We start from the raw sequence: 26,313 nt of genomic DNA on the forward strand, positions 1-26,313 counted from the left end.
TCACTTTAGAAAGTGTTTATTCAAAAGCTTCATAGCACCATCTTGTTTTTTAAAACAACCAAATAAAATGCAGCAATTAAAACATTGTTTTTTTTGTTGAGCATGACACTAACTCCACCTGTGAACGTATTTATGGTTGTTCTTGCTAAAATAACTGAAAAATAGCGCTCCTGTGCACACAGACATAGCACTGGCCCTTGGGGGAGTTATCCAGTCCCAGCTCAATGATGGAAGAATAAAACCAAGTGGAACTGGATACCTCAAGGAAACCGTTCCCCTTCCCAAATTCTGCTGGAAAATTTTCTGAGGGTCATTTTTAGCAGTTTCAATTCATACATTCCCTCCAGAACTTCAGCAAAACTAAAAATGTAAATAAATAAAATATTTTGGGGGAGTTCTTTTATAGGACAAGTCAGACCATAATTGGTTAATTATCTCAATATGTTTGCTCTAACAATCAGCTAACTATTAATTCTAAAGGGCCTTTAATGCCTAATTTTTTTAGGGAGAACATGGTCAAGATCATTTTACTACATTACCACGCTGAATCGCATTAAAAATTTAAGGGAAAATCAAACTGCCATTGACAGCACTTATCATCTGCTTTCATTGTGAGTTTTTTTTTCCTTTTCCCTTTTGAGTTTTGGAGCAGCTTGTCTGAGAGGCTGGATCAGTGAAGCGCTATTTCCCAAGGATCCTTAACTTACATTTCAGGAATAGGGACCAGGCCGAGGGCTCGGGCTCGGTCTCGTTATTGTTTGGCTATGGCTTCCGACCGCTGGAATTCTCTATTGCAGCTATTTCTGATGGCCATGAGGAGGCAAATACTCCATGCTTCACTTGGCCAAAGCCCCCATGGGGTCCCAGGCTGGCAGAACAATGGGCTCCTGCTGCATCACGGCCAGGATCTCCTCGGGCACGTGCTTCTTGTCCACCACCACCTCGTACACGTACTCGGAGAACCAGTCATCGGTCATGATCAGGTAACCTGGGGGGAAAACAGCATCACAGCACACAGCCACTGCAGGAAAGCAGCCACAGACAAACCTCACCTATGAATGATGCATTAAACAGGGCCTGGTCACACTGGTTATCTCTCAAAACACACCAAAAAATATCTCAAGGAAGTGAACATACAGGAAGGACTTTGTCTGCACTGAAAGGTCGGGCAAGAAGCCCACCAGGAAACACAAGAGCCAGAATATCCATAATTCATGTGTGCTCTGTTAAAATGGGCATTGAGAATACTCAAGGAAATTACAAAGCCTTTAAGGCAGAATGTAAAATTATTTGATTATATTTGAGGCTTTACAATTTTTCAGCTCACAAGTGAGTATCAATCTGTTCTAGGAAAACTTTCTTGGTTTAGTTTTTGCAGTAAGAGGCAGCCACTGCTCTCTTCAAAGCCATTTAAATCACACTTAGGCTGAAGCAAATCGTAATTGTCTCTCTTAATATGAAAATGACAGTGAACACCCTTTGAACTGGGAGAGAGGGAAGTCACTTTAGAGGTTCTAGCAGAGAGGTGCTGCTGGAAACAAGCTATTCCAGGTGAACTGGGAACAAGAGTGGCTGTGAAAAAGGAAGCATTTAGGAGACAGATGAAAAGGCTTTATGTAATAAAGTTCCTCGTGTCCTTATATTGTATCATCACACAATCAAATGAAAAAAGAAAATGTCCAAAGAATATGGACAATAAATGCATCTATCTCCACCATCTTGTTTCTAAAGCAAGAGATCAGATAATCCCATAAATTAAAACCCCTATCAACTGTAACCTGAGCTAGAAGCCATTTAGGAAACACTGCCAAAGAGAGCTGCCTTGATTATCCTCTCTTCAGGATATGAGTTCTTGGGACACACAAAAACCTTTCACTCCCAAGAGCCAACAAGTAATTGCACCCTGAGAGGATTAATGAACTCTGCCTCTGACATCCTGTCCCTCGGAGCTGATTGGGATCGCAGCGTCTGAGCGGGGAGGAAGCACCGAGCACGACTCCAGAACATGCAAATAACTCAGTTTTGGGGAGTCCTGGGCAGTGCAGACCCCCACACACATCCTACAGACACCTGGGGAGCCCCTGAAAGTCCCCAAAGGGCCTTGGAGAACCACATTGTGCTTGTGCTGCAACCCCTGCCTGGGGAGAGCAAACAAACAGTGCCTCTGTCACATTTGGGATGAGAGATGCACAAACACCGGGTGCCTACAGTTAAATCCTTGAAATGCCTTCCTGCAGGAGAGCAACAGCCAATACAAGACATGAAAAGCCCAAAGGGAGTTCACTTCTAGCTGGAGATGCATCCTAAAAAAGCTCCTTTCATGCCAAAACAAGCAGATGGACCCCTCCATAGTGTGATTTAGTATTCCTGTCTTCCTTGCTTTTAAAAAAAGATATCCGATGGGATAAGCTGGGTTCAAAGTTAGGTAATAACATCCTGTGTGTCTCCAGAACAAAGGACTACTCAGAATAATTAGAATTGCCTGTGTAGCTGAAAAAGAGCCAATAAAACAGAAAGGAAATATTTGATTGGGAAGTGATTTTTTTACCTAAGAAAACAAGCAATGTTTGTCAACAGCTGTGTTAATTCCTTGAGGAAAAACACACAGGGTTCCAGAAACACTTATACAACAGATATAAAGTAGTTACTAAATATTTAGGAGAGACAAAGCTGAGCTGGCTCACAGGGGTTCCCTTTCTCCAGGACAAGCACTACCACAAGATTTCAGTTCTGCCCACTCTGGAGTGTGAACATACAACTGACTCCATCCCATAATTCCCAAACCAGGAGTCCAAATCTTCCCAGTCTTGCACCATTCCAGCCAGGGTAAACAGGTGGCACCTGGCATCTTGGACTGTACTTGGAACAAAACAAGATGGAGCCGACATGAAAAAAGACTGCTCTTTCCTCACAAAAAACTAATTTGTTTGCTTGTTAATGACTCAAGTCCAGTCCCTGGGGTTTTGTTGCAGGCTGGACCCTCGATCACGCTGTCCAAGAAATCCTGGGAGTTGGGGCTTACTCCTATCCCCCACACCCAACTGGGCCCCAGCTGGGTTGTGCCAAGTTTAGCATCATTCTTGGCTGACTCTTCACTGATGTGGACTCTGGTTTCTTGTGCTGGACCTACCCAAGCACAGCTTCCCAATTCCTTAACAGAGCAGGTAAGATAAAAATCTTAACTCTTATCACTGTGAGACACACTCAGTATCACTGCAAGACGGCTCAAACTCTGAGTCCTTGCCTTCCTGGACACTGAAGAGTGGAAAATCAGGGCAGGAAGGAGAAGAAACCCCATCAGGTTGAGTCACAATCCCTGAAGGGATTTAAATGCTGTGTAGATGTGTCATGGTTCAGTGGGGACTTGGCAGCGCTGGGTAAACTGTTAGATTCTTTTGGACCTTAAAAAGGGCTTTTCCAACCTAAATAATTCCGTGACTCTCCCAGTGTTTGGGAAGGAGCTCTGGAGGACATGTCCAGTTGCCTTTTGCTCCAGAGCAGCTCATTTGGTCATACCCAAGAAAATTACTCAGGCATTCTGCTCCCTGAAAAAAAAAGCAGTCTGAAATAGAGTCCTACTTCTACGGGATATTCTGTCAAGGCACTTTTCTAAGCAACTCCCTGAGCAAGGCATAGTCAGGGAGCAAGACTTTCCAGAGACCATGGTGTTCCCTGGTACACCACAGATAAGGGACAGTGACTCACCCTGCAAAGTCCACACAGATGCCTTGGGGACAAGACAGGGCAGGGTTTATTTAAGTCACTCTGGACTCCTATTTTATTTCAAAGGAACAACCAGCTCCTCTTACACAGCTCTACAACTCATTCTTGAGAAGTGAGTGTGGATTTGGGTGCCACAGCTCAGTCCCAGCCAGCAGGCACCACTTGTAGCAGTGTCAGGGTCCAGCTGCTGCCCCGTGCTCTTGATGTTACCTCAGCATTGATTTGGCTTCTTTACTTACTTCCTTCCAACATTCCAAAGAACATTTCACTACTGTCATATTGCTGAGCCTTGAAGTCTGAAGACTTTTATTGTAATACCTTGCTGTGAATGAATGCAGTTAATTCAGAAGAGAAACAACTGCAAGACCAAGAGGCCACAACATAAATTAAGCCACTTTTCCAAGAATATTCTGTTTTCCTACAAGATGTTTTTGTTACTGAAAAGCTTATAAGATCAGATGCTAAAACAGTGTTCTCCAAAAATAGTCTATTCCCAGAAGTAAACCAAGACTGGGAAAGTTCTGTCACACCAAATCCTATAAGCACAACATTTGGGATTAACGTGCAGCAGAAAAATGTGGGCAGCAATGACTGTTATTCCCAGGGACACAGAGTCTGGTCTGGCACACTCACCACTGAGGCTGTGTCACGGCTGAGCCCACATCCAGCCTGTCTCACTCAGCTGATGACAAAAATCACGGAGCTTTCCTCTGCTCTGCATAGGAAAAGCTGCCTGGCCTTGGCAGGGCAAAGCAGGGATGCTCTCACACCACCAGCCCCACTCACCGAGGGCTGGGGAACTCAGAGCTGTCCCTCAGAGCAGCAGAGAAACACCCTGTGGTCATTCCCAGTTTCCATGAGCAGGGAAGCCACTGGAAGCAATTTCCTAAACCAGCTCCAAGCTGTGATTCAGGGTTGTGTCCACACTGCTGCCACACCAGGCTGGCACAGGGCCCTGGCACAGCCCTCAGAGCCTTCCCAAGAGAGCAGATGGGACAGCAGCAACAGGAGAACAACTTTATGGAGAACCCCCAGCACAAGCAGAAGCACAGTGAGGACTGGATTTTGTGTGCCTGTCACACCAGGGAGGAGCACAGGAGAGGGGCTGCATGTCATGGCTTTGGCACAGATTCCAAAAGGCAACCAGAATTACGATTTTTAATTTTTTTTTTCCCCAGACAGCTGTTGGAGTTTGAATAGTTTGCACTGCAGCTGTTCACAGCACAAGCTGGGACCAGCCATGTCCTCATTTCCTCGTTTACAAAATCAGTAAGCAAAGCCTTGCAGTGACTGACAAACAGTACTTTAAAAGAAAACAAAAAGCACTTCAGTTTCACACATGGCTTAGGAAGGTTATTCAATCCCACCAGCCACAGCCAGCATGAGCACCACGTGCAGTGCACAGATTAAAGCTTGGCTGTTACCAAAAGCTTCAGTGCATTTAAAAATGGTGCAGTATTTCTTCTTTTATACTAGAAAGAAAAAAACATTCCTACACAGTGCAGTCCTTGGCAGTGATCCTATTTCACTGATACAGCCAAACTTTTATCCATGATCCCTTTATGAACAGACTGCTTACAGACCCACAGGAGGTCCTGGTGTCTCACAGGACATCCACCACCATGTTTTTGGACTCGTGCTACCAGATTTTCCACACTTGTGTTCTGCAGCAAAGGATTAGGAGCAACAAAACAGCCGAGGTTCTGACCAGTGTGACAAAGGGAGAGCAAACTCCTGCAGCTGCTGAGGTTTTTGGCAAGGGTAATAGCTGGGAATTTACCTGGGATCAACAGAAAACTGATATCAAGGCTTAAGAGTATCAGCAGCTTCCCTGCAATAAACTGAACAACCTTAAAAAAATTGATAAGGCAGGAATAAAGTTTGATAAAATAAGACCTTTTGATGAAGTCTATCAGTATCTTCCCATGCCTTCCATACACAAACCAGTCTGGTTATTGGATGGTTCCTTCCACATCCTTATTTCCAAACATTCAGCTTTCTGCTCTCATGACTATAAATTACCTTTATTGCCACGGTCTTCACCCCAGGAGTTTTCCACTCTCCATTTTTCGAATGCATCTTCTTGCCCATCCTGTGCCAAAACAAGCCCATGACATTCAGTGGTGAAGGAGAGGCCACATCTGATCAGGCAACCCATTCCACATCCAAATCCAGCAGCAGGAAAACACAGAGCTCCAACCCTGAGAGTCTCAATGGTTTCTTGCTAATGATGGAGAAATGCCATTTTATAAAGTACTCATTTACCTACTTAGATAAAATATGAGGAAATGTGATGAAGAAGAGAGTCCACAATCAATATTTATTTTATCAGGAAGCTGAAATTTAACTGAATTCTAGTTTGGACTTAATTGACTCACAGAATTTAAGCTGCTCTCCCTGTCCCCCATCAGAGCATGAGGAAAATTAAGCACAGGAGGCACAACTTGTCTTGGGAATCAGAGGAAAGGAACAAGGAACTGTCAGAATTCAAAACAGCACTGGTAAGAACAAGTGCAAACCCTTTAGAAATCCAGCTCCAAGTCTGGTGCTGTGTAATTAAAATACCTTAATAGAAAAAACTAACCTGAAAAACACCCTATATGTCCATTTTTGATATTGAGTGGAATATTGTTGTAATGCTTCTATTCTGTCTTGAAAAGAGAGAACAGTCCAGTCCTCAAGGTGGGACACTCAAGAGCTCCCAGACCAAGGATGTCAGCTCTCAGGGAGAAAGTAGGAAGAGCACATTCAAGTACACTAACCTTTTAACCAAAAGATGTATTTAATCCATATCAATTTTTGATGTTGTAAAATTGTAATATATTTTTTAAAAATCTTCAAAGTCTTTTTATAAAAAAAAAAGTAAGTAAATCCAAAATATTATATTTTACAACTCAGTTTCTCAAAGCCTCTTCAGATTGTTTTCAAGAAGTACCAAAAATAAAGTTTTCCTTGTTTGTCAGTTAGATATTCAGAGAAGTGTTCATGTAACCTGATACACAATGGAAGCATTAAGAGCTCAGAATGCAGAAAACAGGAAAAAATCATATTGAGTTGTAAAAAGTAACATGGAACATTCTTATGACTCAGCAGTTCCATCTCAAGTCTCAAAACACCACAGCTCTGGCAAACTTGTTGTGCTGTGCAAGCTGTTATTCCTCAGGCCAAGGTCAAGCTGGACAGGAAGAAATCACTTCAAAGAAACTTTAATAATGACAACTTCTGGAAATAAATGGAAACATCAACTTCACAGATAACCCCAAGTTGTAAGTTTTTGCATGTTTCTCTTTACTTCATTATGTGCTTTGTTGTGGTGCCAGGAGCAGATCTAGCTGTGGATTCCTCTCAGCCTGCTGCTTGCCACAGAGCTATGCTGGACACCACTTCCCTTCCCTAATTAGAGGTCAGAGAGATCACATGCCAGGGAGCTGCAGGAGGTTAACCCTGCTGCAAAGTGCCTCCTACCAGTATTTTAACAGGAGCTTCAGGCTCTAAACTAGACTGGACTAACCATGGCTCTCCAATCAAAGTTTGTGGGTAAAAGGAAAGAAGTCCTTTGACATGTCTAAAATTCTTCCCTCCTTGTTAAATATTTATAGTTCTGAACACTCAGACACAAACAACACAAAGGGAATAAACAAGCAGGCTTTGTGCACCAGGGGATTGTGGCACACTGAGTGAGCCCAGGACACAAAGAAGCTGCCAGGATATTCCAACACATCCCTGCCAGCACCAGAACTCTGGGAAGGAGACTCTACCTTCTCAGTGACAGCTGTCAGGACCATGGCATGGGTCATCAGGGATTCTCCAAAGATCAGTCGTTCTGCTTTGTTCATGTTTTTGATGGAGACACCAAACACCAGCTCATGATTAAATCTAGCAGAAAGACAAATAAGGCACATGAGAAAGGATGCAGCAGGAGTTCTATGTCAGGGAACCAGGAAACTGCCCTGGGCCAAGAGCCACTGCGCAGGCATTTGAGTTCAGCCAATTATTATGTCAGAATAAATGCAAAACCTGATCCCTTTAGGAGCTTCTCTCACCATATATTATACATTTAAATAAGTAAGAATATTTAACAACTACTCTCAGTGCAACTTTAAAGGATTCAGATTAAACTAACAAGCAAAAAAAAAAAAATTCTGCTGCTGCTGAATTACTTAAATATACTCTCTTGAGGTATATAATCCAAAGTATGTACAAATCAGCTTGTTGAGCAGCTAAAGCACTGCTCATGTCCTCACTGAGTATCCCAAACGACATTCTTGTTTGATTCTCTACTCACATATTCAGGTCATTGATTCCCAGCTTGCCATAGAAGTGCTTTGCCACATCACAGCCAAACCACACAGCCTGCAAAGAGAGGGAAGGGTCATGTCTGGGCCAAATCCCAGGAGTTTTACGTGGCATGGGCTGCACTGTGCCACCCACAAAGAGAAACCAAACCCACCTCGCCATCCTTAATAGATGCTGCAGCCAATTTCTTCAGGACCTCCACAGGCTGGTTGTTGTAGAGAGTTTTCCTCCCTCCAGCCATGTTGCCCAGGTACTCCACTGTGTAGAGCCTGTTGTAGGGATTCTGGGGTCGAGGATCGTTCACTAGACAAATCTGTCAAAAACCAAGATATCATAAAATAAGGTGCAATATAACTGAAATCTTTGAAGATTGAATCTAGAAAGATTTCAGGGAATGGTTTTTGTCCCAGCCTGATGTCTGCCCCATTAGCACACAAGCCACTTGGCTGAAGTAGGAGGTTTTTTAAGATTGTGTTTGTTGGGGTTTTTTGTTTTGTTTCACAAGTTCACCTCATAACCGTGGCAGAGGAGCTCTGTGTGTTACTCCTTCTCTAATGTCTGTCTCATGACATATTACAACTGATTAGATCATTGCATATTTTATCATTACAAAACTATCATGCAACAGGAGATCCCAGATAATTGAAGGGTAGAGCACAAACAGCACAACAGTGAGAATAAACCCACTGACTTGGGCAAACAGTGCCCATCCCAGGTGCTGCAGCAACAGGGGGGACAGGCACTGTCAACAGTGGAAAATAAACAGCTTAGCAGCAAAAAAAACCAGGGCCTTGGAAAGTTTTCAGCACCCCCAACCTTGTCCTCCATGTTGAAGTAAGGCTTCACATGCTCATTGTAGAACTGCACCGGGGTCATGGGGCCGTATTTGTGGTAGTTCTTCTCCTTATCCCGGAACTCCCAGCAGAAAGTCTCCGGAGGGCTGCCCAGGCAAGTGCTCACTATTCTGAATACCTGCCCAGAGAAGCAAAGAGCTGTGAGCATGCTGGAACATGCAGCTGTGCCTCTCCTACCACACTAACACCACTGGAGCATGGATTTCTCCATGTGAGAAACAGCTGGAGAAATGGGATCTTAACGGTCACCTTTGAACACATGAATAAACACATCAATTATCTGCATTCAGGTCCTGAAATCTTGGTGTTTCAGCAGTTCAAAGCCATCTGAAAGGCCTCAGGAAAATCAACACAGTTTCTTTCTCCACTCTCACACTCCATGTTCTCAGGTTTTTGCTCCAGCAAAACAGAAAATTACAAATTCCAGGTTATCCTAGGAATGCAGCAGCCCAAAGCAAAAAACAGGAGACTTCCCAGCCTCATCACAACATTTCATAAGTAATTCTGAAACTCCTCCAACACTGCCAGAGAAACCTTATCAAACTAATTCTTAAAAGGCTTCATCATTCAGCATCACCTGTTCCACCAGGTTTGCCCCATGCAGAGATAAACCAGACCTTTTAACGTGGACATTGTCCCAGATTTTCCCCTGTACTAATTCATTTTTTACTGCAACATTCATTTGGACTTCAAAGATGGGTCTTTGCTTCTTTTCAAAACCCCAAAATAATCTCCTCATCTCTTTTAATACATTTAACAACATCTCTGTTTAGGGCTGAGCTGGCAGGTAATGCAATTTAATTCCAGCTCCCTGCCTGCTGCCTATAATATCCTTTGCAGCTGGCAGCTATCTTTGGACTTTTAGCACAAAAAGTTGACAAACTGACAAAAAAAGTTGACAAAGCACAAAAAGATTTTAAGTCATCAGCCGTCCTGTAAATCAGAATATAAAACTGCACTTCAAAAACCACTACTGTACTTTCTCACAGGGCTTATCAGAAAATGTGCCAACACTGGCAGTGTAACCACATGAGTGTCCTTAGAGATACAGAGCAGGACCTGCCACAGGTACTCTGGGGACAGTGAATTTAATCACAGTTAAACAGGTTTGAATGAGTTTTATTTCAGCTGACACTGATCTTCAGCTCTGTCCATGTCCTGAGCACAAGTCTCTTCCTTGCAAGGAACCATCAGGTTATTTAAAAAAAGAGGAGAGGGAGTCAAATCTCAGCTGCACCTTCTGAGCTGGAATCCAGCTCCTGTGGTCTGTGCCAGCTTTCCCAGCCTGGCAGTCTTCACACACAGCACAGCAGACACAACACCTTTCCCAAACCTGATTTAACTCTATCTGGAGCTGATCCTAAGGTTCCATAAGAACTGGCTTTATGTTAATGTGCTTTTTGTGCTGGCAGTAAAAGGAGTGCAATGCTCCTGCTAAATAAAGGTGCTCTTGCTCCAAGCGATTTAAGAAAACAAGCGAAAAGATTAATTACAGGTTGAAACAAAGGTGTGGGCATAAGGCTTCTACTGCAGAAACTCACACATTTCTCAATAAATATGGTAAAGAGCTGGAGTGGTTTATATTCATTAATTTGAGGTTTTGTCGGTTGTCTTTTTTTTTTTTTTTTAAGGAATAAAGAAACTTTATTAACAGGATTACAAGAATAAGAAACTAGAATAAAACATCCAGAAACTTTTCTTCTCCTTACCTAAACTTTTCATTTCTTGACTGACAACGTAGAGACAAAACTTGAGATGTTAAAACAGTAACAAACTATACAACAGTTATTTATTAATTTTTGCAGGGAGAGGAAGAAGGTCTTTTTTGTCATGTCATGGAGATTTCTTTACAAGAAACAGTTCTCTCATGGCTTTTTATTTCTACAAATAGCAGCTGCCTGGGCAAAAATTCTGTTATTGTGACATTTCTTTTTATTTTCACAGCTTCCTTAGAGGTGTGTTCACAGGCTATGAACTCCTGGGGTATTATTTTAAGGATGAGTTATTTAAAGGTAAAGGTCTGTGTGGGGCTGGGGGTGGGGGGTGTTGGCAAGTGTCAGCAGCCGTGGCCTGGCCCAGCCTGGGGCCAGGGCCCCCTTGGGGAGGGGCTTTGGCTGCTCTGCCAGAACAGGACCCGGAGGATTTCCTGGGAGGGGCCCAGGAAACAGCAGAGGCTGCAGCAGAGCCTGGCCCAGCCCGGGCTGGAGCAGGGCCCCACAGTCTCCATCCTGTGCCCAGGAGCCACTGGGGTTTAGCCCAACCACCCCCCCAGCCAAGGCTGCACGGGAGCAGGGCTGGCTCCACCAGAGCTCTGCTACTTTCAAATCCAGAAAGAAAGAGAAGTTCTCAGGCTTGGGTTTTTAAAAGGTGGTATTCACCGAGGTGGACCTAATTTTCAATGGTGTAAAATGCTGTCAGTTCTCAGAACTGGAAAGCCATTGGGCTGTTTCAGACACAGAGGAAGCTCCCAGCAGCTTCTCCCAGAGAAATCACTTCTGGGGGTGTTTCTCACTTCTTTTCCTAAATGCCAAACCACCACAAGAGCAAATATAAACCCCTGAACTACTGTAAATATTTAATTTTGCCCAGACTGCACAAAAGGTACAGTTTGCTGTGGCTACACTCCCATTACCTCAGATAACCACAAGCACTGAGAGATGAGGCCATGAACACAAAATAAGAAAAATGCCTAAAAGGAGAGCAGCAACCAAATGGACTCCAGCCAGAGGAAAGAAAATGATGGAGACAGAAGTCTCCAGTGAACAGAGGCACTGGAGCCTGCAGTGGCCTGTCTCAATTGTTTTGCCACCACACCCAACACAGGCCCTCTCTTCATATCTCACAAGCTTCCTCTACCAATAAATAAGCATATTTAAACTAAAAGGTGACTTACATCGCCCTAGTGACCACTAGAAGCAAGATAAGGCAATGATAGAGTGGCTTGTGCTAAACCCCAAATTGAGTGAGGAGGGGAAAAGGAAGACACTCCTGATAAGGAAGTCTACAAAGGAAAACAGTAAAGGAAGAAAAATTCTATCACATGAACTGCACTGATTTCAGCTTCTGACCTGCTGTGCACCAGTTTGATAAGAATGTTTATAAAGCTCTGGAGTGAATATTTTAATCCTGTGTTCCACAACAATTCCCCCATTTCAGCTTGAGCACTGATCCCAGCAGGAGCAAACCAGGATTTGCTTCACAAATAGAACCTCCCAGAACAAAACCAAGCTCTGCTTTACCACAAAAATAGAGGCAATACCACTCATATACATCTAAGCACGTGCAAACCACCTTTACTACTGCAGGAGAAAATGCTGTGTTAGCCTCAGAGAATTAATGTGAACTTTTACAGAACTGTCAGTTCCAGGATCTCATCAGAGGGCAAGAGACTCTAAATAAATGAAGAAACATTTAGCAGTGAACTCTATCCCTGCCCTAAGAATGACCCCCTCTAGGAAGCTTTTGATGTCTGCAGCAGAATCCTCCAAGGGCTTTTGGACACACAGTGCATATAAGTTGAATTAATTCACCTTTGAACTAAGTGCAAATTGGCAACATTCAGGGGTAGGCTCAAAGCACAACATTCTTAAGGCAGGAATTTCACAACAGTTTTGATGAAACCCAAGGAACACCAATCAGTTTTCTTCTTTTAACCTAATCTTAAAATTAGATAAAAAGAAGCTTTTTAAAAAATTTTACATTAAGTGCAAAGATGAATTTCCAAAACACAAAAAAGTGCATTTATCAATATGGAACTAAAACTTTACAGAGATAGCCCAAGGTAGGTTCTGCCTAACAGTGATGTTCAGTGGATTGCAGAAAAAGCAAACACACAACACCAAAACATTTGATTTTTTGATTCCTCTACAGATATACATTTAACCACAGGGTCACTTGGCATCGTATGTTTGAGAAATAAATACACACTTTTTCTTGTCACACTAAAACAGCCTCAAGTTTAAGTTATTTTTGTCATTTTAAGAATTGAATATGAGCAGCACAGAATGAGAAGAATGATGTTTGTGTGAGCAGGAGGAGGCTCAGGCACTGCAGACAGGGACAGTGATGGAGTCAATTCACAGCCAAAGCCATGCTGCAATTCATTCCTCTGCTGCCCCCCAGGACCAGCCCTCAGCTGGACTCAGCCCTGTGCAGACACCTCCCTCTTGTGATTCTTTTCTGCTCTCTTGTGGGGAATCCTTGCACAACACTTGTGCTACAAGATTTGCATTCAAAGCCACCAGAATGCAAATTTCAACCTTTCCTGCTATTTCTGAGAGCCTGACAGGCTACTGTTTTGATCTCTCAGGAGAAAAAATGCTGCTTTTTCCCCCAGCAAGGGGCAGATGTCTGTAAAATATTGTCATACTGAAACCTATGGATTCAAAATATTTGTCTGGAAGGATGAGAAAAACTCAGAATGAAGGAAGCAACAAATGACTGCAAAACAAATTCACTTGAACAATTTGTTAAGCAACAAGAGACACTTGTTTTGGCTGATCCAACAGCTACACAACAAAAGTAAGCAATCTCATCCATTCCAGCCCTCTGTTCCAAGATTCATGTCACACTAGTTTATTTACCTCTTCTATCATCATGTCCATGGCAGCACAAAGTTCTCCTTTGCTTCCTCCAGTTTCCACCATGTTTCTTAGCCTCAAGCAGTATTCTCTCATCTGTTTAAAGAGAAAGTCACTTTGTTATAAAAGGTATGAAGGGTGTCACCTGATCTTTTTCAGGACTTCCTATCTGCTTGTTTCAAGCACCTATTTTAGTCTATATAACATGTTTTCAGAAGCTTTGTTAGAGACTGATTCATTGAAAAAATAACAAGATAATTGAATACTTTTAAAGTAAAATATCATCAAAAAATAAACAAATAGTCACAATTCACTTATTTCCAACCACTGATGTGAGGCTTGCAGCCATTAAGCTCTTAAAGCTTGATTTCTCTCAGTCCCATAAGTGATGACACAACATCCACACTCACCAGCAACTCTGTGACTCACAGAACACACTTTCTTCATACTGTCACATTTATTTTACAATTCTAATGCATAATTGATCTCTTGCCTGATGAAAAGAAAGGGGCATTTCCCCACTGCATGCACAGCTGCAGTCAGAGCAGCACAAGCTTCCCATTAGTGTCACCATCCATAAGGCCAGGAACAGTGATGGGGCTCCCTCAGGACCAGCTGCTTTGACATGCTCAGGATTAGAACAACATTATCGACATTTAAAATGTCCAAGCTCATTCCACCACGTATTTTGCATTTTTTATGTGGATTTCAGCAGTTTTCCCTGAGCACGCAGTATTTGAACTGGAAAAAATGTAGCAAACTAGAAAAAATGTTTTAATTGCCTTTTTCATCTAGCACCTACACCAAAATTTTCCCAAGCTAATTCATTTCTGCAGTTCAGGGAGTGAGTTAACACCTTCCTTCAGACAAAGCTGTGCACTTCTATACTGGAACCTGATTTTAATATGCAGTGTTTTTAAAATACATTTTTTTTCCTCCATCTTTTTCACCACATTTGGCAATCATCTCTAGAAACCTTGGCACACAGAAAGATGAGATACTGGGAAAGAGACACCTAGACACCATGTGCTGGTTTCGCAGAATGAGATTTAAGCAACCACATGTCAAGAAAATCTTGGGAAATCTGAGGATTAATAATAACTACTACTAAAACCACAAAAGGTATTTTCAAGCTACTGAAGCCTGACAACAGACATCTTCCATGATCTCACCTTCCTGCTCTATGTTTCAAGATTAACATCAGACTTTGCTGAGACTTTAGGCTGCTTGTAAATAAATTTAAGCTGCTGAGATGTACTTAACCGTTTGGTCAATAAGGATAAGGTGGTTAGGAACATTTGGAGCAGGATCATTCCCAGACCCTCCCCTAAGTTTTATCATCTAAATCAATTTTACCTTATGATTCAAGATCTCGTTCATCCTCCTGGTAGCCTCTGTGGTGTGAGACTCAGGGAAGTATTTCTTGGGGACAACACCATACTTCTCTAAAAGGAATAAAACTACAGGTTAACAATTGACTTTTTCATACAATAAATGCTCCTAGAGCTCATACCCGTATGAAGGATAAAGAGAGTTTGGGTTTGTGCAGAGATTATAAGGGAAAGGCTCTTATTTAAAGGTTACAAGTACCCAAAGTTTACTTTTTAATTTGTGTATGAATCTTGACCTCTGATTTGTATTCCACAGGGATCCCAGAACATGGAATCCCTGAACTACTCAGTATTATTTAACTTAGAAGTTCCAAATTAATTAGTGCTTTAGGAAGTCCTGTTCACCAAGAAAAAAAAAAACCTTGATTACTTCAAAATTAATCTCCTGAAATACCTTCTAAAGAATTGGGCCTCCTATGAATCACTCCATGTAAATTATCCAAGGTTAAAACTAACTTTCCTGTCTCCTTTCCTCCTCAACATTTATTACTCAGCAGCAGCTCAATGGCTTCCTACATTACAGTGCCACTCACAGATCTCACTATGCAAGGCTCTGGATGTAACAGTAGCAGCCAAAATCTCTGCCCTGATTAAGAATTTATAGCAATGGGATGAGGAAAAAAGGAACCTCCAGGCTTCAAAGAAACAAATTCCTTTTGTGATTCTAAATTAGTATTATTGGCTTGTTGATTTACAAAGCTGTCACATTGTTTCACAACACAAATGAGAGCAAGTGCTGGTGTAATTAAGTATCTCCAGCAGCCTAGGATCCTGTTCCTGCTGGAGCTTTGTAAGACCAGCACTTCCACATTCCACATCAATTCTCTCTCACTGATCTTTATACCAACTTCAGGCTGCAATTCCAAGTAGTTTTGCTCCTGCTTTGCACATCTGCGTCCAGCAGTGGCTTTTTCCTTATCATGTACCCTAAAGATTGTGTACATGGCTATAAATAAATGAGGTTGAGTTGATGACTGGAAAAGGGGCTTAAACCTTTTTATTAAATGGAAAGTCAGGGCTGTCTAATTATCTGTTGATCTTCTGAGCTTTTATCATCAACAACACTATGCAAAAGTGATGCCAGACAAGATTTAAGCCAAATATTTATAATCTGGCCCCAAAAAAGTCTCCAATTTAAAAAAAATTACAGTGGTTAATGGCATCATATGCCTTAGTCAATTCCCAGGTCTTCCCAAGCTCAATTTCTTATTCTATTCCATTCCCCATTTCTCAAACCAGGCTGCAGTTTCAGGAAGGGCTCCTTGTCACCAGTTCTCTCACCAATAATGTTAACCAGCATATCCCACTGTCCACCATCATTTGTGGGGTTGGAGAGCAGGAATTGCACCAGTCTTCCTTCCACTGGCTCCTTTTTCTGAGCCGTTTCCACAAAGGCATTTAAAAAGTAGTAGCAACGCTCAACCTAAAACACACAGATAAAAAAACCACCTTTTAAGTCTGACATATTATGCATTAATTAATTGCTGAGTATTCAGTTCTTTGCAAGTACAGAATAGATGAAGCAACTTTCTGTTCATCCAATGAAGTCCTCATTTTTCCCTCTGGTGTTCCAGGTGCTACCCTATAAAATTCTTTGTTAGGCCAAATATTTAGGAGTGACTTCACACAGAGCTCAAAGGTAGGGGAACAGGCAATGGGAAGCAGAAGTTATGCAATGAAGCCTGGCCCAAAATAGTACCAGATTTGCTTGATTTCCCTTAGAGGGGAGAAGCGGGCACACAGCTCACCCATCAGGTCACAAGCACAAACTGAAACCTCAGAGCTACTATGGTCATGTTTCCCCTGAACCACCAACAAGTTAACTTCTGAAATATACAGAACTCCTGAAAAAAAAAAGACTTCTAGGATTCCAAAATGTCAACATCTTGACAACTTTCTTCTCAAGCTGAAAGTCCCACTTTGCTCAACCACCTGCATTTAAAACACATTTTTAAAGAACTTTTGAAATTTCTTTTCATACAGGCTAAAAAAACAATGCAGCCTAAAAGAAGTTCTGTCACAACCTGATTGCATAAGCAATCCTACAACAACCTACACGACTGTACCTTATCCCAGAAAAAGAGATAGGACTGGCTGAACTCAAACTCTTCAATGTTGTATTTCTTCATGAAAGGAAGACGCATTGCATTGAGGCAGGAAAAGATCCAGCATCTCCCTGAGAGATCAAAGGAACAGGAATTAAACTGGAACGCCTGTGCTCAGGAGCTGCACAACAATTTCTTTTACCATGAGATTCATGACACAGTTCTGCCTCGAGCCTTTGGCTGGGCTTCTACAATACCAAAAAGCTCTGAAGGTGTTCCGAAATCTTTTATTGCAAGCACATCTCTCAATTACACCATGCAGAAGGGAAAAGAGGCAAACGCCACAAGTCTAACGTGTGTTATTAACTAAGGAGGATGCTGCAAGAATTCGACTTTGCTCCGAAGGCCGCACAAAGGGCTGTGGAGCAGCGGCTGCTCCCAGAGGCACAATCAGTGTTAGGAGTCAGCCCCCAAACACCGCCCCCGCCCCCGACCGCCCTTACCGGAGTTCTTCTGGTTGGTGACGGGCTTGCCCTCGGCGGGCACGGCGTGCTGGAACACCTGCACCGTGTCCTGCACCACCTGCCGCTGCAGGCACACCTCCAGCGGGTCGTTGCATGTCGCCACGTTCTGGGCCAGCAGGAACTGCGGCTCGGCCCGCAGCCGCCGAGTGAAGGCGACGGCCTTCTCCGTGCTCAGCCCTGCGGGACACCGGGGCACGCTCACCGCCGGGCCCGCACCCCCGGCACCCCGGGAACACGTACAGCCCCTCCCATCCAGCGCTGAGGTAGCGGTGAGGCTCCCGTCCCTTGCTACACCTTGTTATCCCTGCCCATAGCCCCGCTGAGGTCCGGATAACGCCCCGCTCCCCCCTCTAACTCCCCCCCACCCGACCTATTGCTAAGGTAACCGTGAGTCTCCCACCTCCCGGATTACACACCCCCGGTAAGGGTCGGTAACCCCCTCCCTACCACCGTAATTTCCCTCCCCTGACCCACTGCCAAGGTACCGATGAGCCCCCGCCATCCCCGCCATGGACAAGATTCCCCCCCCTCCATCTCCTTCCCCGGTAACCGCCCCCCATGGCTGAGGCACCGCTGTACCCCCTCCGCCCGTTCCCGCCCCTCACGGACGGGCCCCTCCTCACCGCGGGCATTCATGGCGGCACCGGCAGCACGATCCCGGCGCGGGCCCGAGGCGGAAGCGGCTCTTATAGCGCCGGCACCGGAAGCCGGAAGAGGGGCCTGGGGCCGCGGCCGGGGGCGTAGGGGGGAGAGCGGCGACGGGAGGGCGGACGGTGACTGGCGAGGGACACGTTTAGTGCGGGGGAGCCGGTGGGGCGGCCCCTCACACCGAGCCCTGACAATGACCCTTCACACCGGCCCCTCACACAGACCCCTCACAGGGACCCCTCACCCACACAACCCCGGCTCCAGAACATTCCACACGCCCTGGAGTCCGCGGCCTCCCGCCCCGAGGAGCCTCAGTGCTGGGGGCTGTGTGTGGCACCCCTTGGTGAGTGACACCCATCCGGAGCACCCCCATCCCGTTGTCCCCAGCTCTATCCGCATTGTGTCACCCCCTGCGCTGTGGCAGATTAACAGGAAGGTTTGGGACAGCTCTCCAGAGCTGGTGGTGTTGAGGCCGGGTGCCCAGGAACATGAGGTGACACCACTGTGGCACCTTGAGGGACCTCCCTGAGCACTGGTGAGTCAAGGACACAGTCTGGGTCACATTCCAGATCAGGCTCCAGAATCTTCCTCTTGAGGAACTGCCCTGCTCCTCTGAAAAGAGCGCTGGCACATCACTGTCTTAAATTGATTTACAGCTCGCAGTGTATTGACAGTAATGGAGTATTCCAAGGCATGATGAGGCCTCAACAGCTTGCCAGGACCTTGAGAAAAGTGCTTGAGTGGCACATTTGCTGAGGGAAGGGATGGCTGGAAATGTTTTCCACCCATTGTAACGCTGGAGCAATCACACTGGAACTTCACTGTGTGTCATCAAGCACCTGGGGCTGCCCCAAGCCCTGGGATCTGTCTGAGCCACAGAGACGGAGGTGCAGCAGCAGTGCTGAGTGCCAGGCAGCTTTTGCCCAGGCAAGAGAAGCTGAGACGCCCGTAGGATCATTGGGAAGGGGCAGGGAATTGGGTGGCCACCACCCAAATGCCATGTGGAATAACACTGCAGGACAGAAAGGAGCTGTCAGCTCAACACCTCACTTTGTGTGCATCAGCATCACAGTCCTGTAGAGATTCCTCTGTAGACTGACACACAACCCACATGCTTGACTGTATATGCATTCCTTGTTGGAATAAGCATGGAGGGCAAGAGCTGGCATCATCTCATGCAGCCCACCTGCCTCAGTGGTGCTCCAAGGAAAGGTTCCCAGTGACCAGTTCTGACTTTCTAAGCAGCAGGTGAGAATCAAGACATGCAAAGAACCACTTGTATTTTGAAAAACCATATAAACTTGATCCCAACAAAATGGTTTCAGTGCTTTATCTCATCATCTCACCAAATGGCTTTTCTGTTTCTGAAATGATGTTTTCTGGGTGTTCTTTACCTGCAGCAAAATGAACAGAAGAAACGAAAAATCACCTTCTAGGGAAAAAACCCCACAAGTAAGTTGAATTAATTTGTGCTGTGTTCAGCTCCAGAAAGCTGTCAGCAGGCTGAGGATATGACATTAGGGTTTTTTCTCTTCCAGTCGTTACACACAGGGGTAGCCAGAGCCCTGGCATGGCCAGGGAAGGGCAGGATTTGTGTGTGTCCTGTCTTGTTCCCAGAGACCCCTTTCTGCTGGGACAGGAGGTGTGGGCTGATGTTCACCAGTCAGAGCAAGAGCTGGGTGGGTTTATCATGCTGAGTGAACTTTTTCAGGTTCTGCCAATTTTAAAGAAGGAATTCATTTGGAAAAAGTATGAATAAGCGGTCAAATACTTACAAAGCTGTTTCTTTTTGTTTCTTGAAGCACTGAAAAGAAAAAAACTGTTATCTTTCATGTTTCCTGGCCATGGGGATATTGTTACAAATATTACAAGTACGTAATGCTTCCACAGGAAATATCTAATTTATCTACTGGTAATTCTAAAGCAGGTAGTATGTAGCAGTTTTCTAACAGTGAAAAGCAACATAATGAAATAGAATAGAGTAGAATAGAATAGGTAATAGAAAAAAAAACAGGGCACTGCAGCAAACAATACTATTTTTTTTTTCCTATGAAACTAGAGCTTTCCATACCTTAAAAAATTTATCTTTTCGAGCCACAATTCCAAAAAGTATTGTGATTGAAACCACCACAACAGCAGCAATAACAGCTTCCGTGGGAAAAACAGGTTTTTTATCTGTCAGGAAAGAAGAGGTTGGTTATGTGAGAAATTAATGCAGTCACATAACCCAGAACATTTCACAGGACTGTGGAAAGACACTTCTTTTCCCACAGCTGTCACTGCTGAGTTAACTGTTGCTGTCTCTGCTGTCTGTAGACTGACTCTATGTTTTAGTCCCCTGGAGGGAAGGGAGCTGAGCCTGTATTTTAGTGAACTGAAGAATTGAAACGCCAGTTCCTGAAGAAGATTCCCCAGGCACTCTTATGCTCAGAAATAAGGCTGTCTAGAGGTACCACTGGCACAGGTAACATTGCTTCCCTCCCTGTGCCAAGAGGGAAGAAATGAAAAGGGTCTGGACAGAGGTGATTTCTTGTCACCTGTCTGAACCCTGAGCACCCAGCCCCTGCAGTGACCTCTGGAGCACAACTTCTCTTGCCTTAAGCAGCTCTTAAGCAGCATGACAGAATACTGTGGTCGAGTAAGATGCTTCAAGGAAGACCTGAGGTGCTTTAAACCATGCTTGAGTGTGCCCTGTCAGCATGGGGAGAGCAGCAGTGGGATGAGCCTGCCCCAGGTCACACTTGCCAAGTGCTTTTGAACAACAGGTAGAGCAGGAGAGGCTCTTCCTGGTGCTGTGGTCCCAGGCACAGGTGCAGAGAGAGCTCCTTGCTGTTGCTGTGCCCTCAGAAATCCATGCAGGGAATTTACCACACTCCCTTTACACTTTGTAATATAAATGGATTGCTGTCATAAGGAGAACAGAGAGTTATTTGTAAAGCTTATTATCCAGCAGCCTTGTTACCTTCAACTACGAGGTGGAAATCCCTTGTCCCATTTCCCAAGGGTGATTCCACCACGCAGGTGTAGGTCCCGCTGTCAGACTTCTGCACTTTCCTGATGGAGAGCCGAAAGACCTCACTGGTCTGGAACAGCTCGTGACGACTGGGCTGCAGGGTCAAGCTGTGGTTGTCCTTAAACCAGGTGCTTTGGGCTTGAGGGTTGGATTTGGAGTTGCAGGTCAAAGTGGCATCTTTCTCTTCTTCCACGTGGAGGGTCTCCTCTCCACTCAGCCAGGGAGGAACTGTTCACAGGAATGCAATCAATGGGTCATTAGTAATGCTGCTCATAGAATCACAGAACCATTCAGGCTGGAAAAACATTCTGAAACTCAGTCCAGCCAGTAACCCATCACTACAAGGGACACCACAATGTGCCACATCTTTTAAATCCCTGCATGGATGGTGGCTCCACTGCTGCCCTGAGCAGCCTATGCCAGGACTTGATGACCCTTTCAGTAAAGGAATTTTTCTCAATACCCAGTCTAAGTCTCCTATGGCACAACTTAAGGCTGTTTCCTCTTATAGCTTGTAACCTGGGAGAAGAGACTGACCCCACCTTGCTCCAACCTCATAGAATTCCTACATTCAGGAGAGTTGACACAAAATAAGTTCCCTTCACACATCCCTTGTGCTCCTTGTTCAGTGGTCTAACACATCACAATAGTGCAGCTTTTCCTGATCCCTGGGAATGAGGAGGGCAGTCAGTGGCAGAGACTGTCACTCCAGTATTTCCTCTGCCCTGACTTGTATCCTTGGGAAATAATCTAGGTGGAGGCAGGGACACATCCAGAATATCTTTCTTAAGGGCCCACCCACTCCTATAAAAGAGGCCTAGGTCAGGCTATAAGCATTACTGTGGAAAGGGAGTGTCTTATCACACGAGTTATCTCCTCCTAAATGCATTTTTTCTTGGTGAAGACAGCATACAAGGGTGCAAAACACCACCCAGACAGAGCTTCCTGGCCCACAACTCCAACCCACCCTACTCCATCCACACAGGAATCCACCACGGCGACTCACACTGGACATCCAGGATCACAGACACCTGCACAGACTTGTCCCGTGCCAGCTTACACGTGAAGGTGACCCCATTGTCAGACTCATTGACTGGGGATATGCAGATGTTGCTGATGTTCACTTTATTCCCATCTTTCAGACCCACTTGCCCATCTCCACGGTACCACAGCAGCTCCTCGGCCTGGCTGCTGTTGTGTACGAGGCACGAGAGGGAGACGGCAGGGCCAGGCTGTGTAGACAGGGTGAAGTCAGCAGTGTGGTTATTTACAGACAGTTCCACATCTGCAGAAGAAGGAGGACAAGGACATTTAAGCATCCTAAGCCATACCCTTCCCACAAAAGCTGCCCTGCTCACTTCTCCAGACCTCCACCTTGGAGGCTGGATGAGACTTTCAGGTTTCAATCTAACAGCTGTTTTCAGGTGGAATGTTAGTTTTTGAGACAAGAAGCTGTCTTCATCTCAAAGCTCCCTCACAGTTATTTAAAATAAAAATCAGGCTCTTGCAGCTGACTGCCAGAACACCAAGGCTTGACCTGAGACAACAAAATCTCTAAAGCCAGGAGTGACCATGTGACACCCAGGTCATTTCCATCCCATCACCCTCCTGCTGCCAAGCACCACTGTGCTCACTGTTTGACACTTTTTCAGTTGGAGTAGGGTGTCCTTGGGAGTATAAACGAGTTAATCAGCCCCTCAGCTCCATCCTGGCTGTTGCAGAGCTGCAGTTTGTCAAAGGTGCAAACCTCAGGACATACTAAATGAACAACCAGTATGGGAAATAAATTATTGTAATGGGATGAAACTCACTACTGCAGCCTGGGCCATAGAATAATGAATTAAAAATACAGCTCAGATTATAAAAGTATTAAAGTCCTGTGAATATAAAGGAATCTGAAGGTCCCTGTCTGAAGGTGTTCCCAGGTGGCCAAACCTATCACACTTCTCATTGCTTAAAGCAGGTTTGGAAACTGTGGCCTCATCATCCCTGCTGCAATAATGCTGGAAAATACTGACATCTCCCCATTTCCTTCTCTGCTACTCTCAAATCAGAAGCCAGTTTTCAGACAGTCCTCTGGGGATCACCTCCAGAACACTCAAAATCTGGGATGCTGGTGTGGCACATCACCGAGCTTTGGGTAGTTTCAATAATGTGTGGTGGGGTTTGGACAAAGCCAGGATGGATTTTTTTTTGCTTACCTGTGGCCACACATGCCAAGAAGGAAATAGCAAGGATGGGCGCTCCGTAGGGGACGGCGAAGCTGCATCTCTGTGCCATCTCAGAGCAGAGCTGGCTCTGTTGGAGAGAGGGTCACAGCACTGCTGCCTCTGCTCAGGGCTCGCAGGGGTTAATCCCTTCTGCCATCAGAAGAAGAGAGAGCCACGGTGGGTCACCAGGGAATAAACTGAGTCCATTGCTGCAGGGCATTTTCAAGTTCAGAGCAGATTCAAGGGGGCTTTATGTCTAATCTCCATTACATGAGTTTGTTGTCTCCGATCACCTGTCAGGGGAACCTGTCTCTGGATCAGGTAGCACTGGACTTACCTTGGGAAGAGTCTCTGGAGAGGCTGCTTCTGCTGGGAAATGCAGTTCTTTCCCCTCCTTATTTATAGGATCTGAATTTTAATATTTTATAGTCGTTCAGTAAGAAGTGAGTCTATAAAAAGGGTTCAAGGCCTCGTTCAATTCCTGGATTTCTGAGCTCCCACAACACCGAAGTTTTTGCTGGGCTCTGCTGGCTGTTTTATGAGACTTGCTGAGGCAATGAGTAACTAATGAGAGACTTCCTGCATCAGCCATAAAGACTTTCAGCCAAAAATAATACCTTTTTTCTTTTTTCAGCTTTCTGGGTCTTCACAGGACTGTTTGAAGACACGGGGATTTTATCCTAGTTTATCCTAGAGCAGGAGTAGACTCCAGTTTGCCCCTTTCTGCCCAAAGCTCTGTTGCCATGTCCTCCTTTAAGTGGAAAATGAGAAAATTCACTGATTCAGACTTTGAACTGCATGTTGGCAGAGGAGAGAGCAGTCACTGTCCTGCTCACCAGTGTGTACCCCCAGGCTGCTCCTGTGCTTAGCTCAGCCCTGGAAAACCCTAGCACAGAGCAAGGGGATGTGTCCCAGCTGTCCCCTCTGCTGGGACAGCTGTGCCCAGGTTGTGTGTGTCCAGGGCACAACTGAAGCACTTGGCTATGTGGAAATCTGTCTGAGATTGCTGTTTGCACCTCTGCAGGGTGATGGTGACGTGGTCACAAAGCACGGGGTCCTCACAGCCTTCAAACGTGTTGTCACTGCTGCCAGTGTCCCTGCAGGCACATCACTCATCAGGAATGGGCTCAGCAGAGCCATAAAGTGCATTTCATGAGCAGGAGGAGCCTGGGATGTGTCCTTGGTGTTTCCTTGGCCTGTGGACACCGTGTCCCAGCTCAGTGGAACAGAGGTAGGCAGGAAGGGCTCCTGCTCTGGGGCTGCTGCCTGCACACACAGCACAGGAGCACACAGCACTGGTTATTTGTGAGGCTGTTGCAAACAAGGGTCACCTCTGAGTGTTTCTTAATAGGATTATTTCTGTGTTTATGGGTTTATCCTTGAAACCAACAGGGTTTTAACCAATCATTCTTGGTTAAAAAAGGATATGTGTATAAAAGTCCCTTGAAGAGACAGTTCTCAGTCTCCCTTCTAGAAAACTGTCCTGTCCTTGTAGAATTCAACTAAATGTTAGCTTATGACTCAACAAACATTTATTGAATGATAACTTCAATCCAAATGCTCTGCCTAGGACTAAAGTGATCTTTGTGGTTTGGAATTAAGCTGAGTTGAAATAGAGAGGGAGATTCAAAGGAATGGAGTGGGAAATGGCTCATGTGCTCCCACCACAATGTGAGCCAAAGGCAGGAAAGTGAAGTCCGTGCTCCCTCTGGTCACTGCACTGCACTGATTGACACTCTGGAGAAGGAAGTGCTTGGAGTAAGTGAGGATGTATAGAAGAGAAAAGAGTGGAGTTTGGGAGTATTTCTTTTAATGTAAAAATGGCAGTAAAGGAAAAGACTGTCACACAACAGCTGTTCTGGGGGGATTTGTTATGATGTGAGGCCCAGCACCAGCTGGGACCTGAGTCAGATTCTGTCCCAGCAGGTCCATGACAGGCAGCGAGGTGAGCTGAGGTTCACCTGCAGCAATGGCATTGTCCTCTTTTGCAATGGGCTCAGGATCTGCTGAAGGAAGAGGGACTAGAAAATCAAGGTGTTACCTGGCCAGAGGCACTGAAGTGCAGCTGTTTAGACCAGGTAAGAATTACTTTCGCAATGGCTTTTTACACTTTTCTTTTCGTACAGGGTGTAATTAATCTTGTGGGTGTCTAATTACTGAGGTCTAGAGTTTTGTGGGTTTCATTCTCCACCTTTCCATTACGTTTTGGAGGGACATAGACCTCACGTTCCAGAATGTAAAGCAGCCACTAATGACTCAGACTGGGTGGAACCTCTTCAGGGACACAAGAACTCCATAACTCTCCACAGCAAAGGATCCAACCCTCACATCTGAGGTACTTGGATCTGCACTGCCAAGGCTGGATTAGACAGACCATGGGCTAGAGTCAGCAATCCAACACACCAGTTCCTGCTTGTCATCCTTATGGCAACGCTGCACCAACAAACTCAGAATAAGACTGTTGTTAAATATGACTCTGAACAGCCTCAAAGGAATTAATTAATAAGCACCAGTCTCTTCCTGGGTGTAATCCAAGCCTTAGAAACCTGAGAAGAGAAGATTTAGAACATGATAGAGATTGAACAGGAGTTTGTTTTCCATCAGGTCTCTTAACCTCCAACTCCAAACTTCCCAGCAGATTGGGTTCTGCGTGGGTCTGCTCAGTGCCTGCAGGAGCAGGGAGCACAATTCCTAATCCTCCACACTCTCACTGGCAGATGAGATCTTGATTTGTACTCAGCAAAATTGTGAGGGCTGATGGTTGCTCCTGGAGTCAGGGGCATGGCAGGATCTGCACAGAAGTGTGGAAACACAGGCTTGTATCTATGGTTTTGTCAAGCAAACAAAAGCTGTAACGTGGTTGTAATCCTGTTCCAGAAAACATGTTTCTGCAATAGTGCCTAAGGCTCTGCTCTAAGGCTGCTCATGTCTTCCTACTCCTTCTGGTTCCTCACTTCTAATCCCATCTTGATATGTGGTGCTATGTATTTTGCAACATTTCCATTGTTGGAGGATGACACCCAAATCCA

The 26,313-nt window shown here is 45.0% G+C and overlaps 3 protein-coding genes across 7 annotated transcripts in view; 1 reads left to right on the plus strand and 2 right to left on the minus strand.

Moving 5' to 3' along the window:
- Positions 1-18,275, minus strand: BLMH (bleomycin hydrolase). The gene is made up of 12 exons (XM_023939259.2): positions 18,037-18,275; positions 17,393-17,590; positions 16,911-17,020; positions 16,126-16,267; positions 14,810-14,898; positions 13,457-13,549; positions 8,836-8,991; positions 8,174-8,332; positions 8,009-8,076; positions 7,482-7,599; positions 5,746-5,815; positions 1-988 (listed from the first exon to the last, which is right to left on the minus strand). The coding sequence occupies exons 1-12, from the start codon at positions 18,047-18,049 to the stop codon at positions 837-839; spliced, it is 1,368 nt and encodes a 455-aa protein (XP_023795027.1). The 5' UTR covers positions 18,050-18,275; the 3' UTR covers positions 1-836.
- CPD (carboxypeptidase D) overlaps positions 17,415-26,313 on the plus strand; it is a 36,866-nt gene continuing 27,967 nt past the window's right edge. The window contains exons 1-4 of one of the 2 annotated variants that reach the window (XM_086859978.1): positions 17,415-17,676; positions 18,718-19,309; positions 19,462-19,513; positions 25,211-25,362. The gene's annotated coding sequence lies outside the window, so the exon portion shown is untranslated. Of the gene's footprint in view, positions 17,677-18,128; positions 19,310-19,461; positions 19,514-25,210; positions 25,363-26,313 lie in introns of those variants that run through there. The other variant, XM_086859976.1, reaches the window with a different exon arrangement.
- The window catches only part of TMIGD1 (transmembrane and immunoglobulin domain containing 1), a 9,665-nt gene continuing 2,526 nt past the window's right edge, over positions 19,175-26,313 (minus strand). Inside the window, exons 2-8 of one of the 4 annotated variants that reach the window (XM_086859981.1) lie at positions 23,622-24,035; positions 23,276-23,434; positions 22,081-22,359; positions 21,024-21,302; positions 20,133-20,236; positions 19,837-19,865; positions 19,175-19,455 (exon numbers count right to left, since the gene is read on the minus strand). In XM_086859981.1, the coding sequence (XP_086716107.1) occupies positions 19,452-19,455; positions 19,837-19,865; positions 20,133-20,236; positions 21,024-21,302; positions 22,081-22,359; positions 23,276-23,354 (774 nt within the window). In that variant the 5' untranslated portion in view covers positions 23,355-23,434; positions 23,622-24,035 and the 3' untranslated portion in view covers positions 19,175-19,451. Of the gene's footprint in view, positions 19,456-19,832; positions 19,866-20,132; positions 20,237-21,023; positions 21,303-22,080; positions 22,360-23,275; positions 23,435-23,621; positions 25,218-26,313 lie in introns of those variants that run through there. The other 3 variants (XM_086859980.1, XM_023939263.2, XM_086859982.1) reach the window with 3 other exon arrangements.

This window comes from Cyanistes caeruleus, chromosome 21, assembly GCF_971803275.1.
Source record: "Cyanistes caeruleus chromosome 21, bCyaCae1.hap1.1, whole genome shotgun sequence".
NCBI classification, from domain to species: Eukaryota; Metazoa; Chordata; class Aves; order Passeriformes; family Paridae; genus Cyanistes; species Cyanistes caeruleus.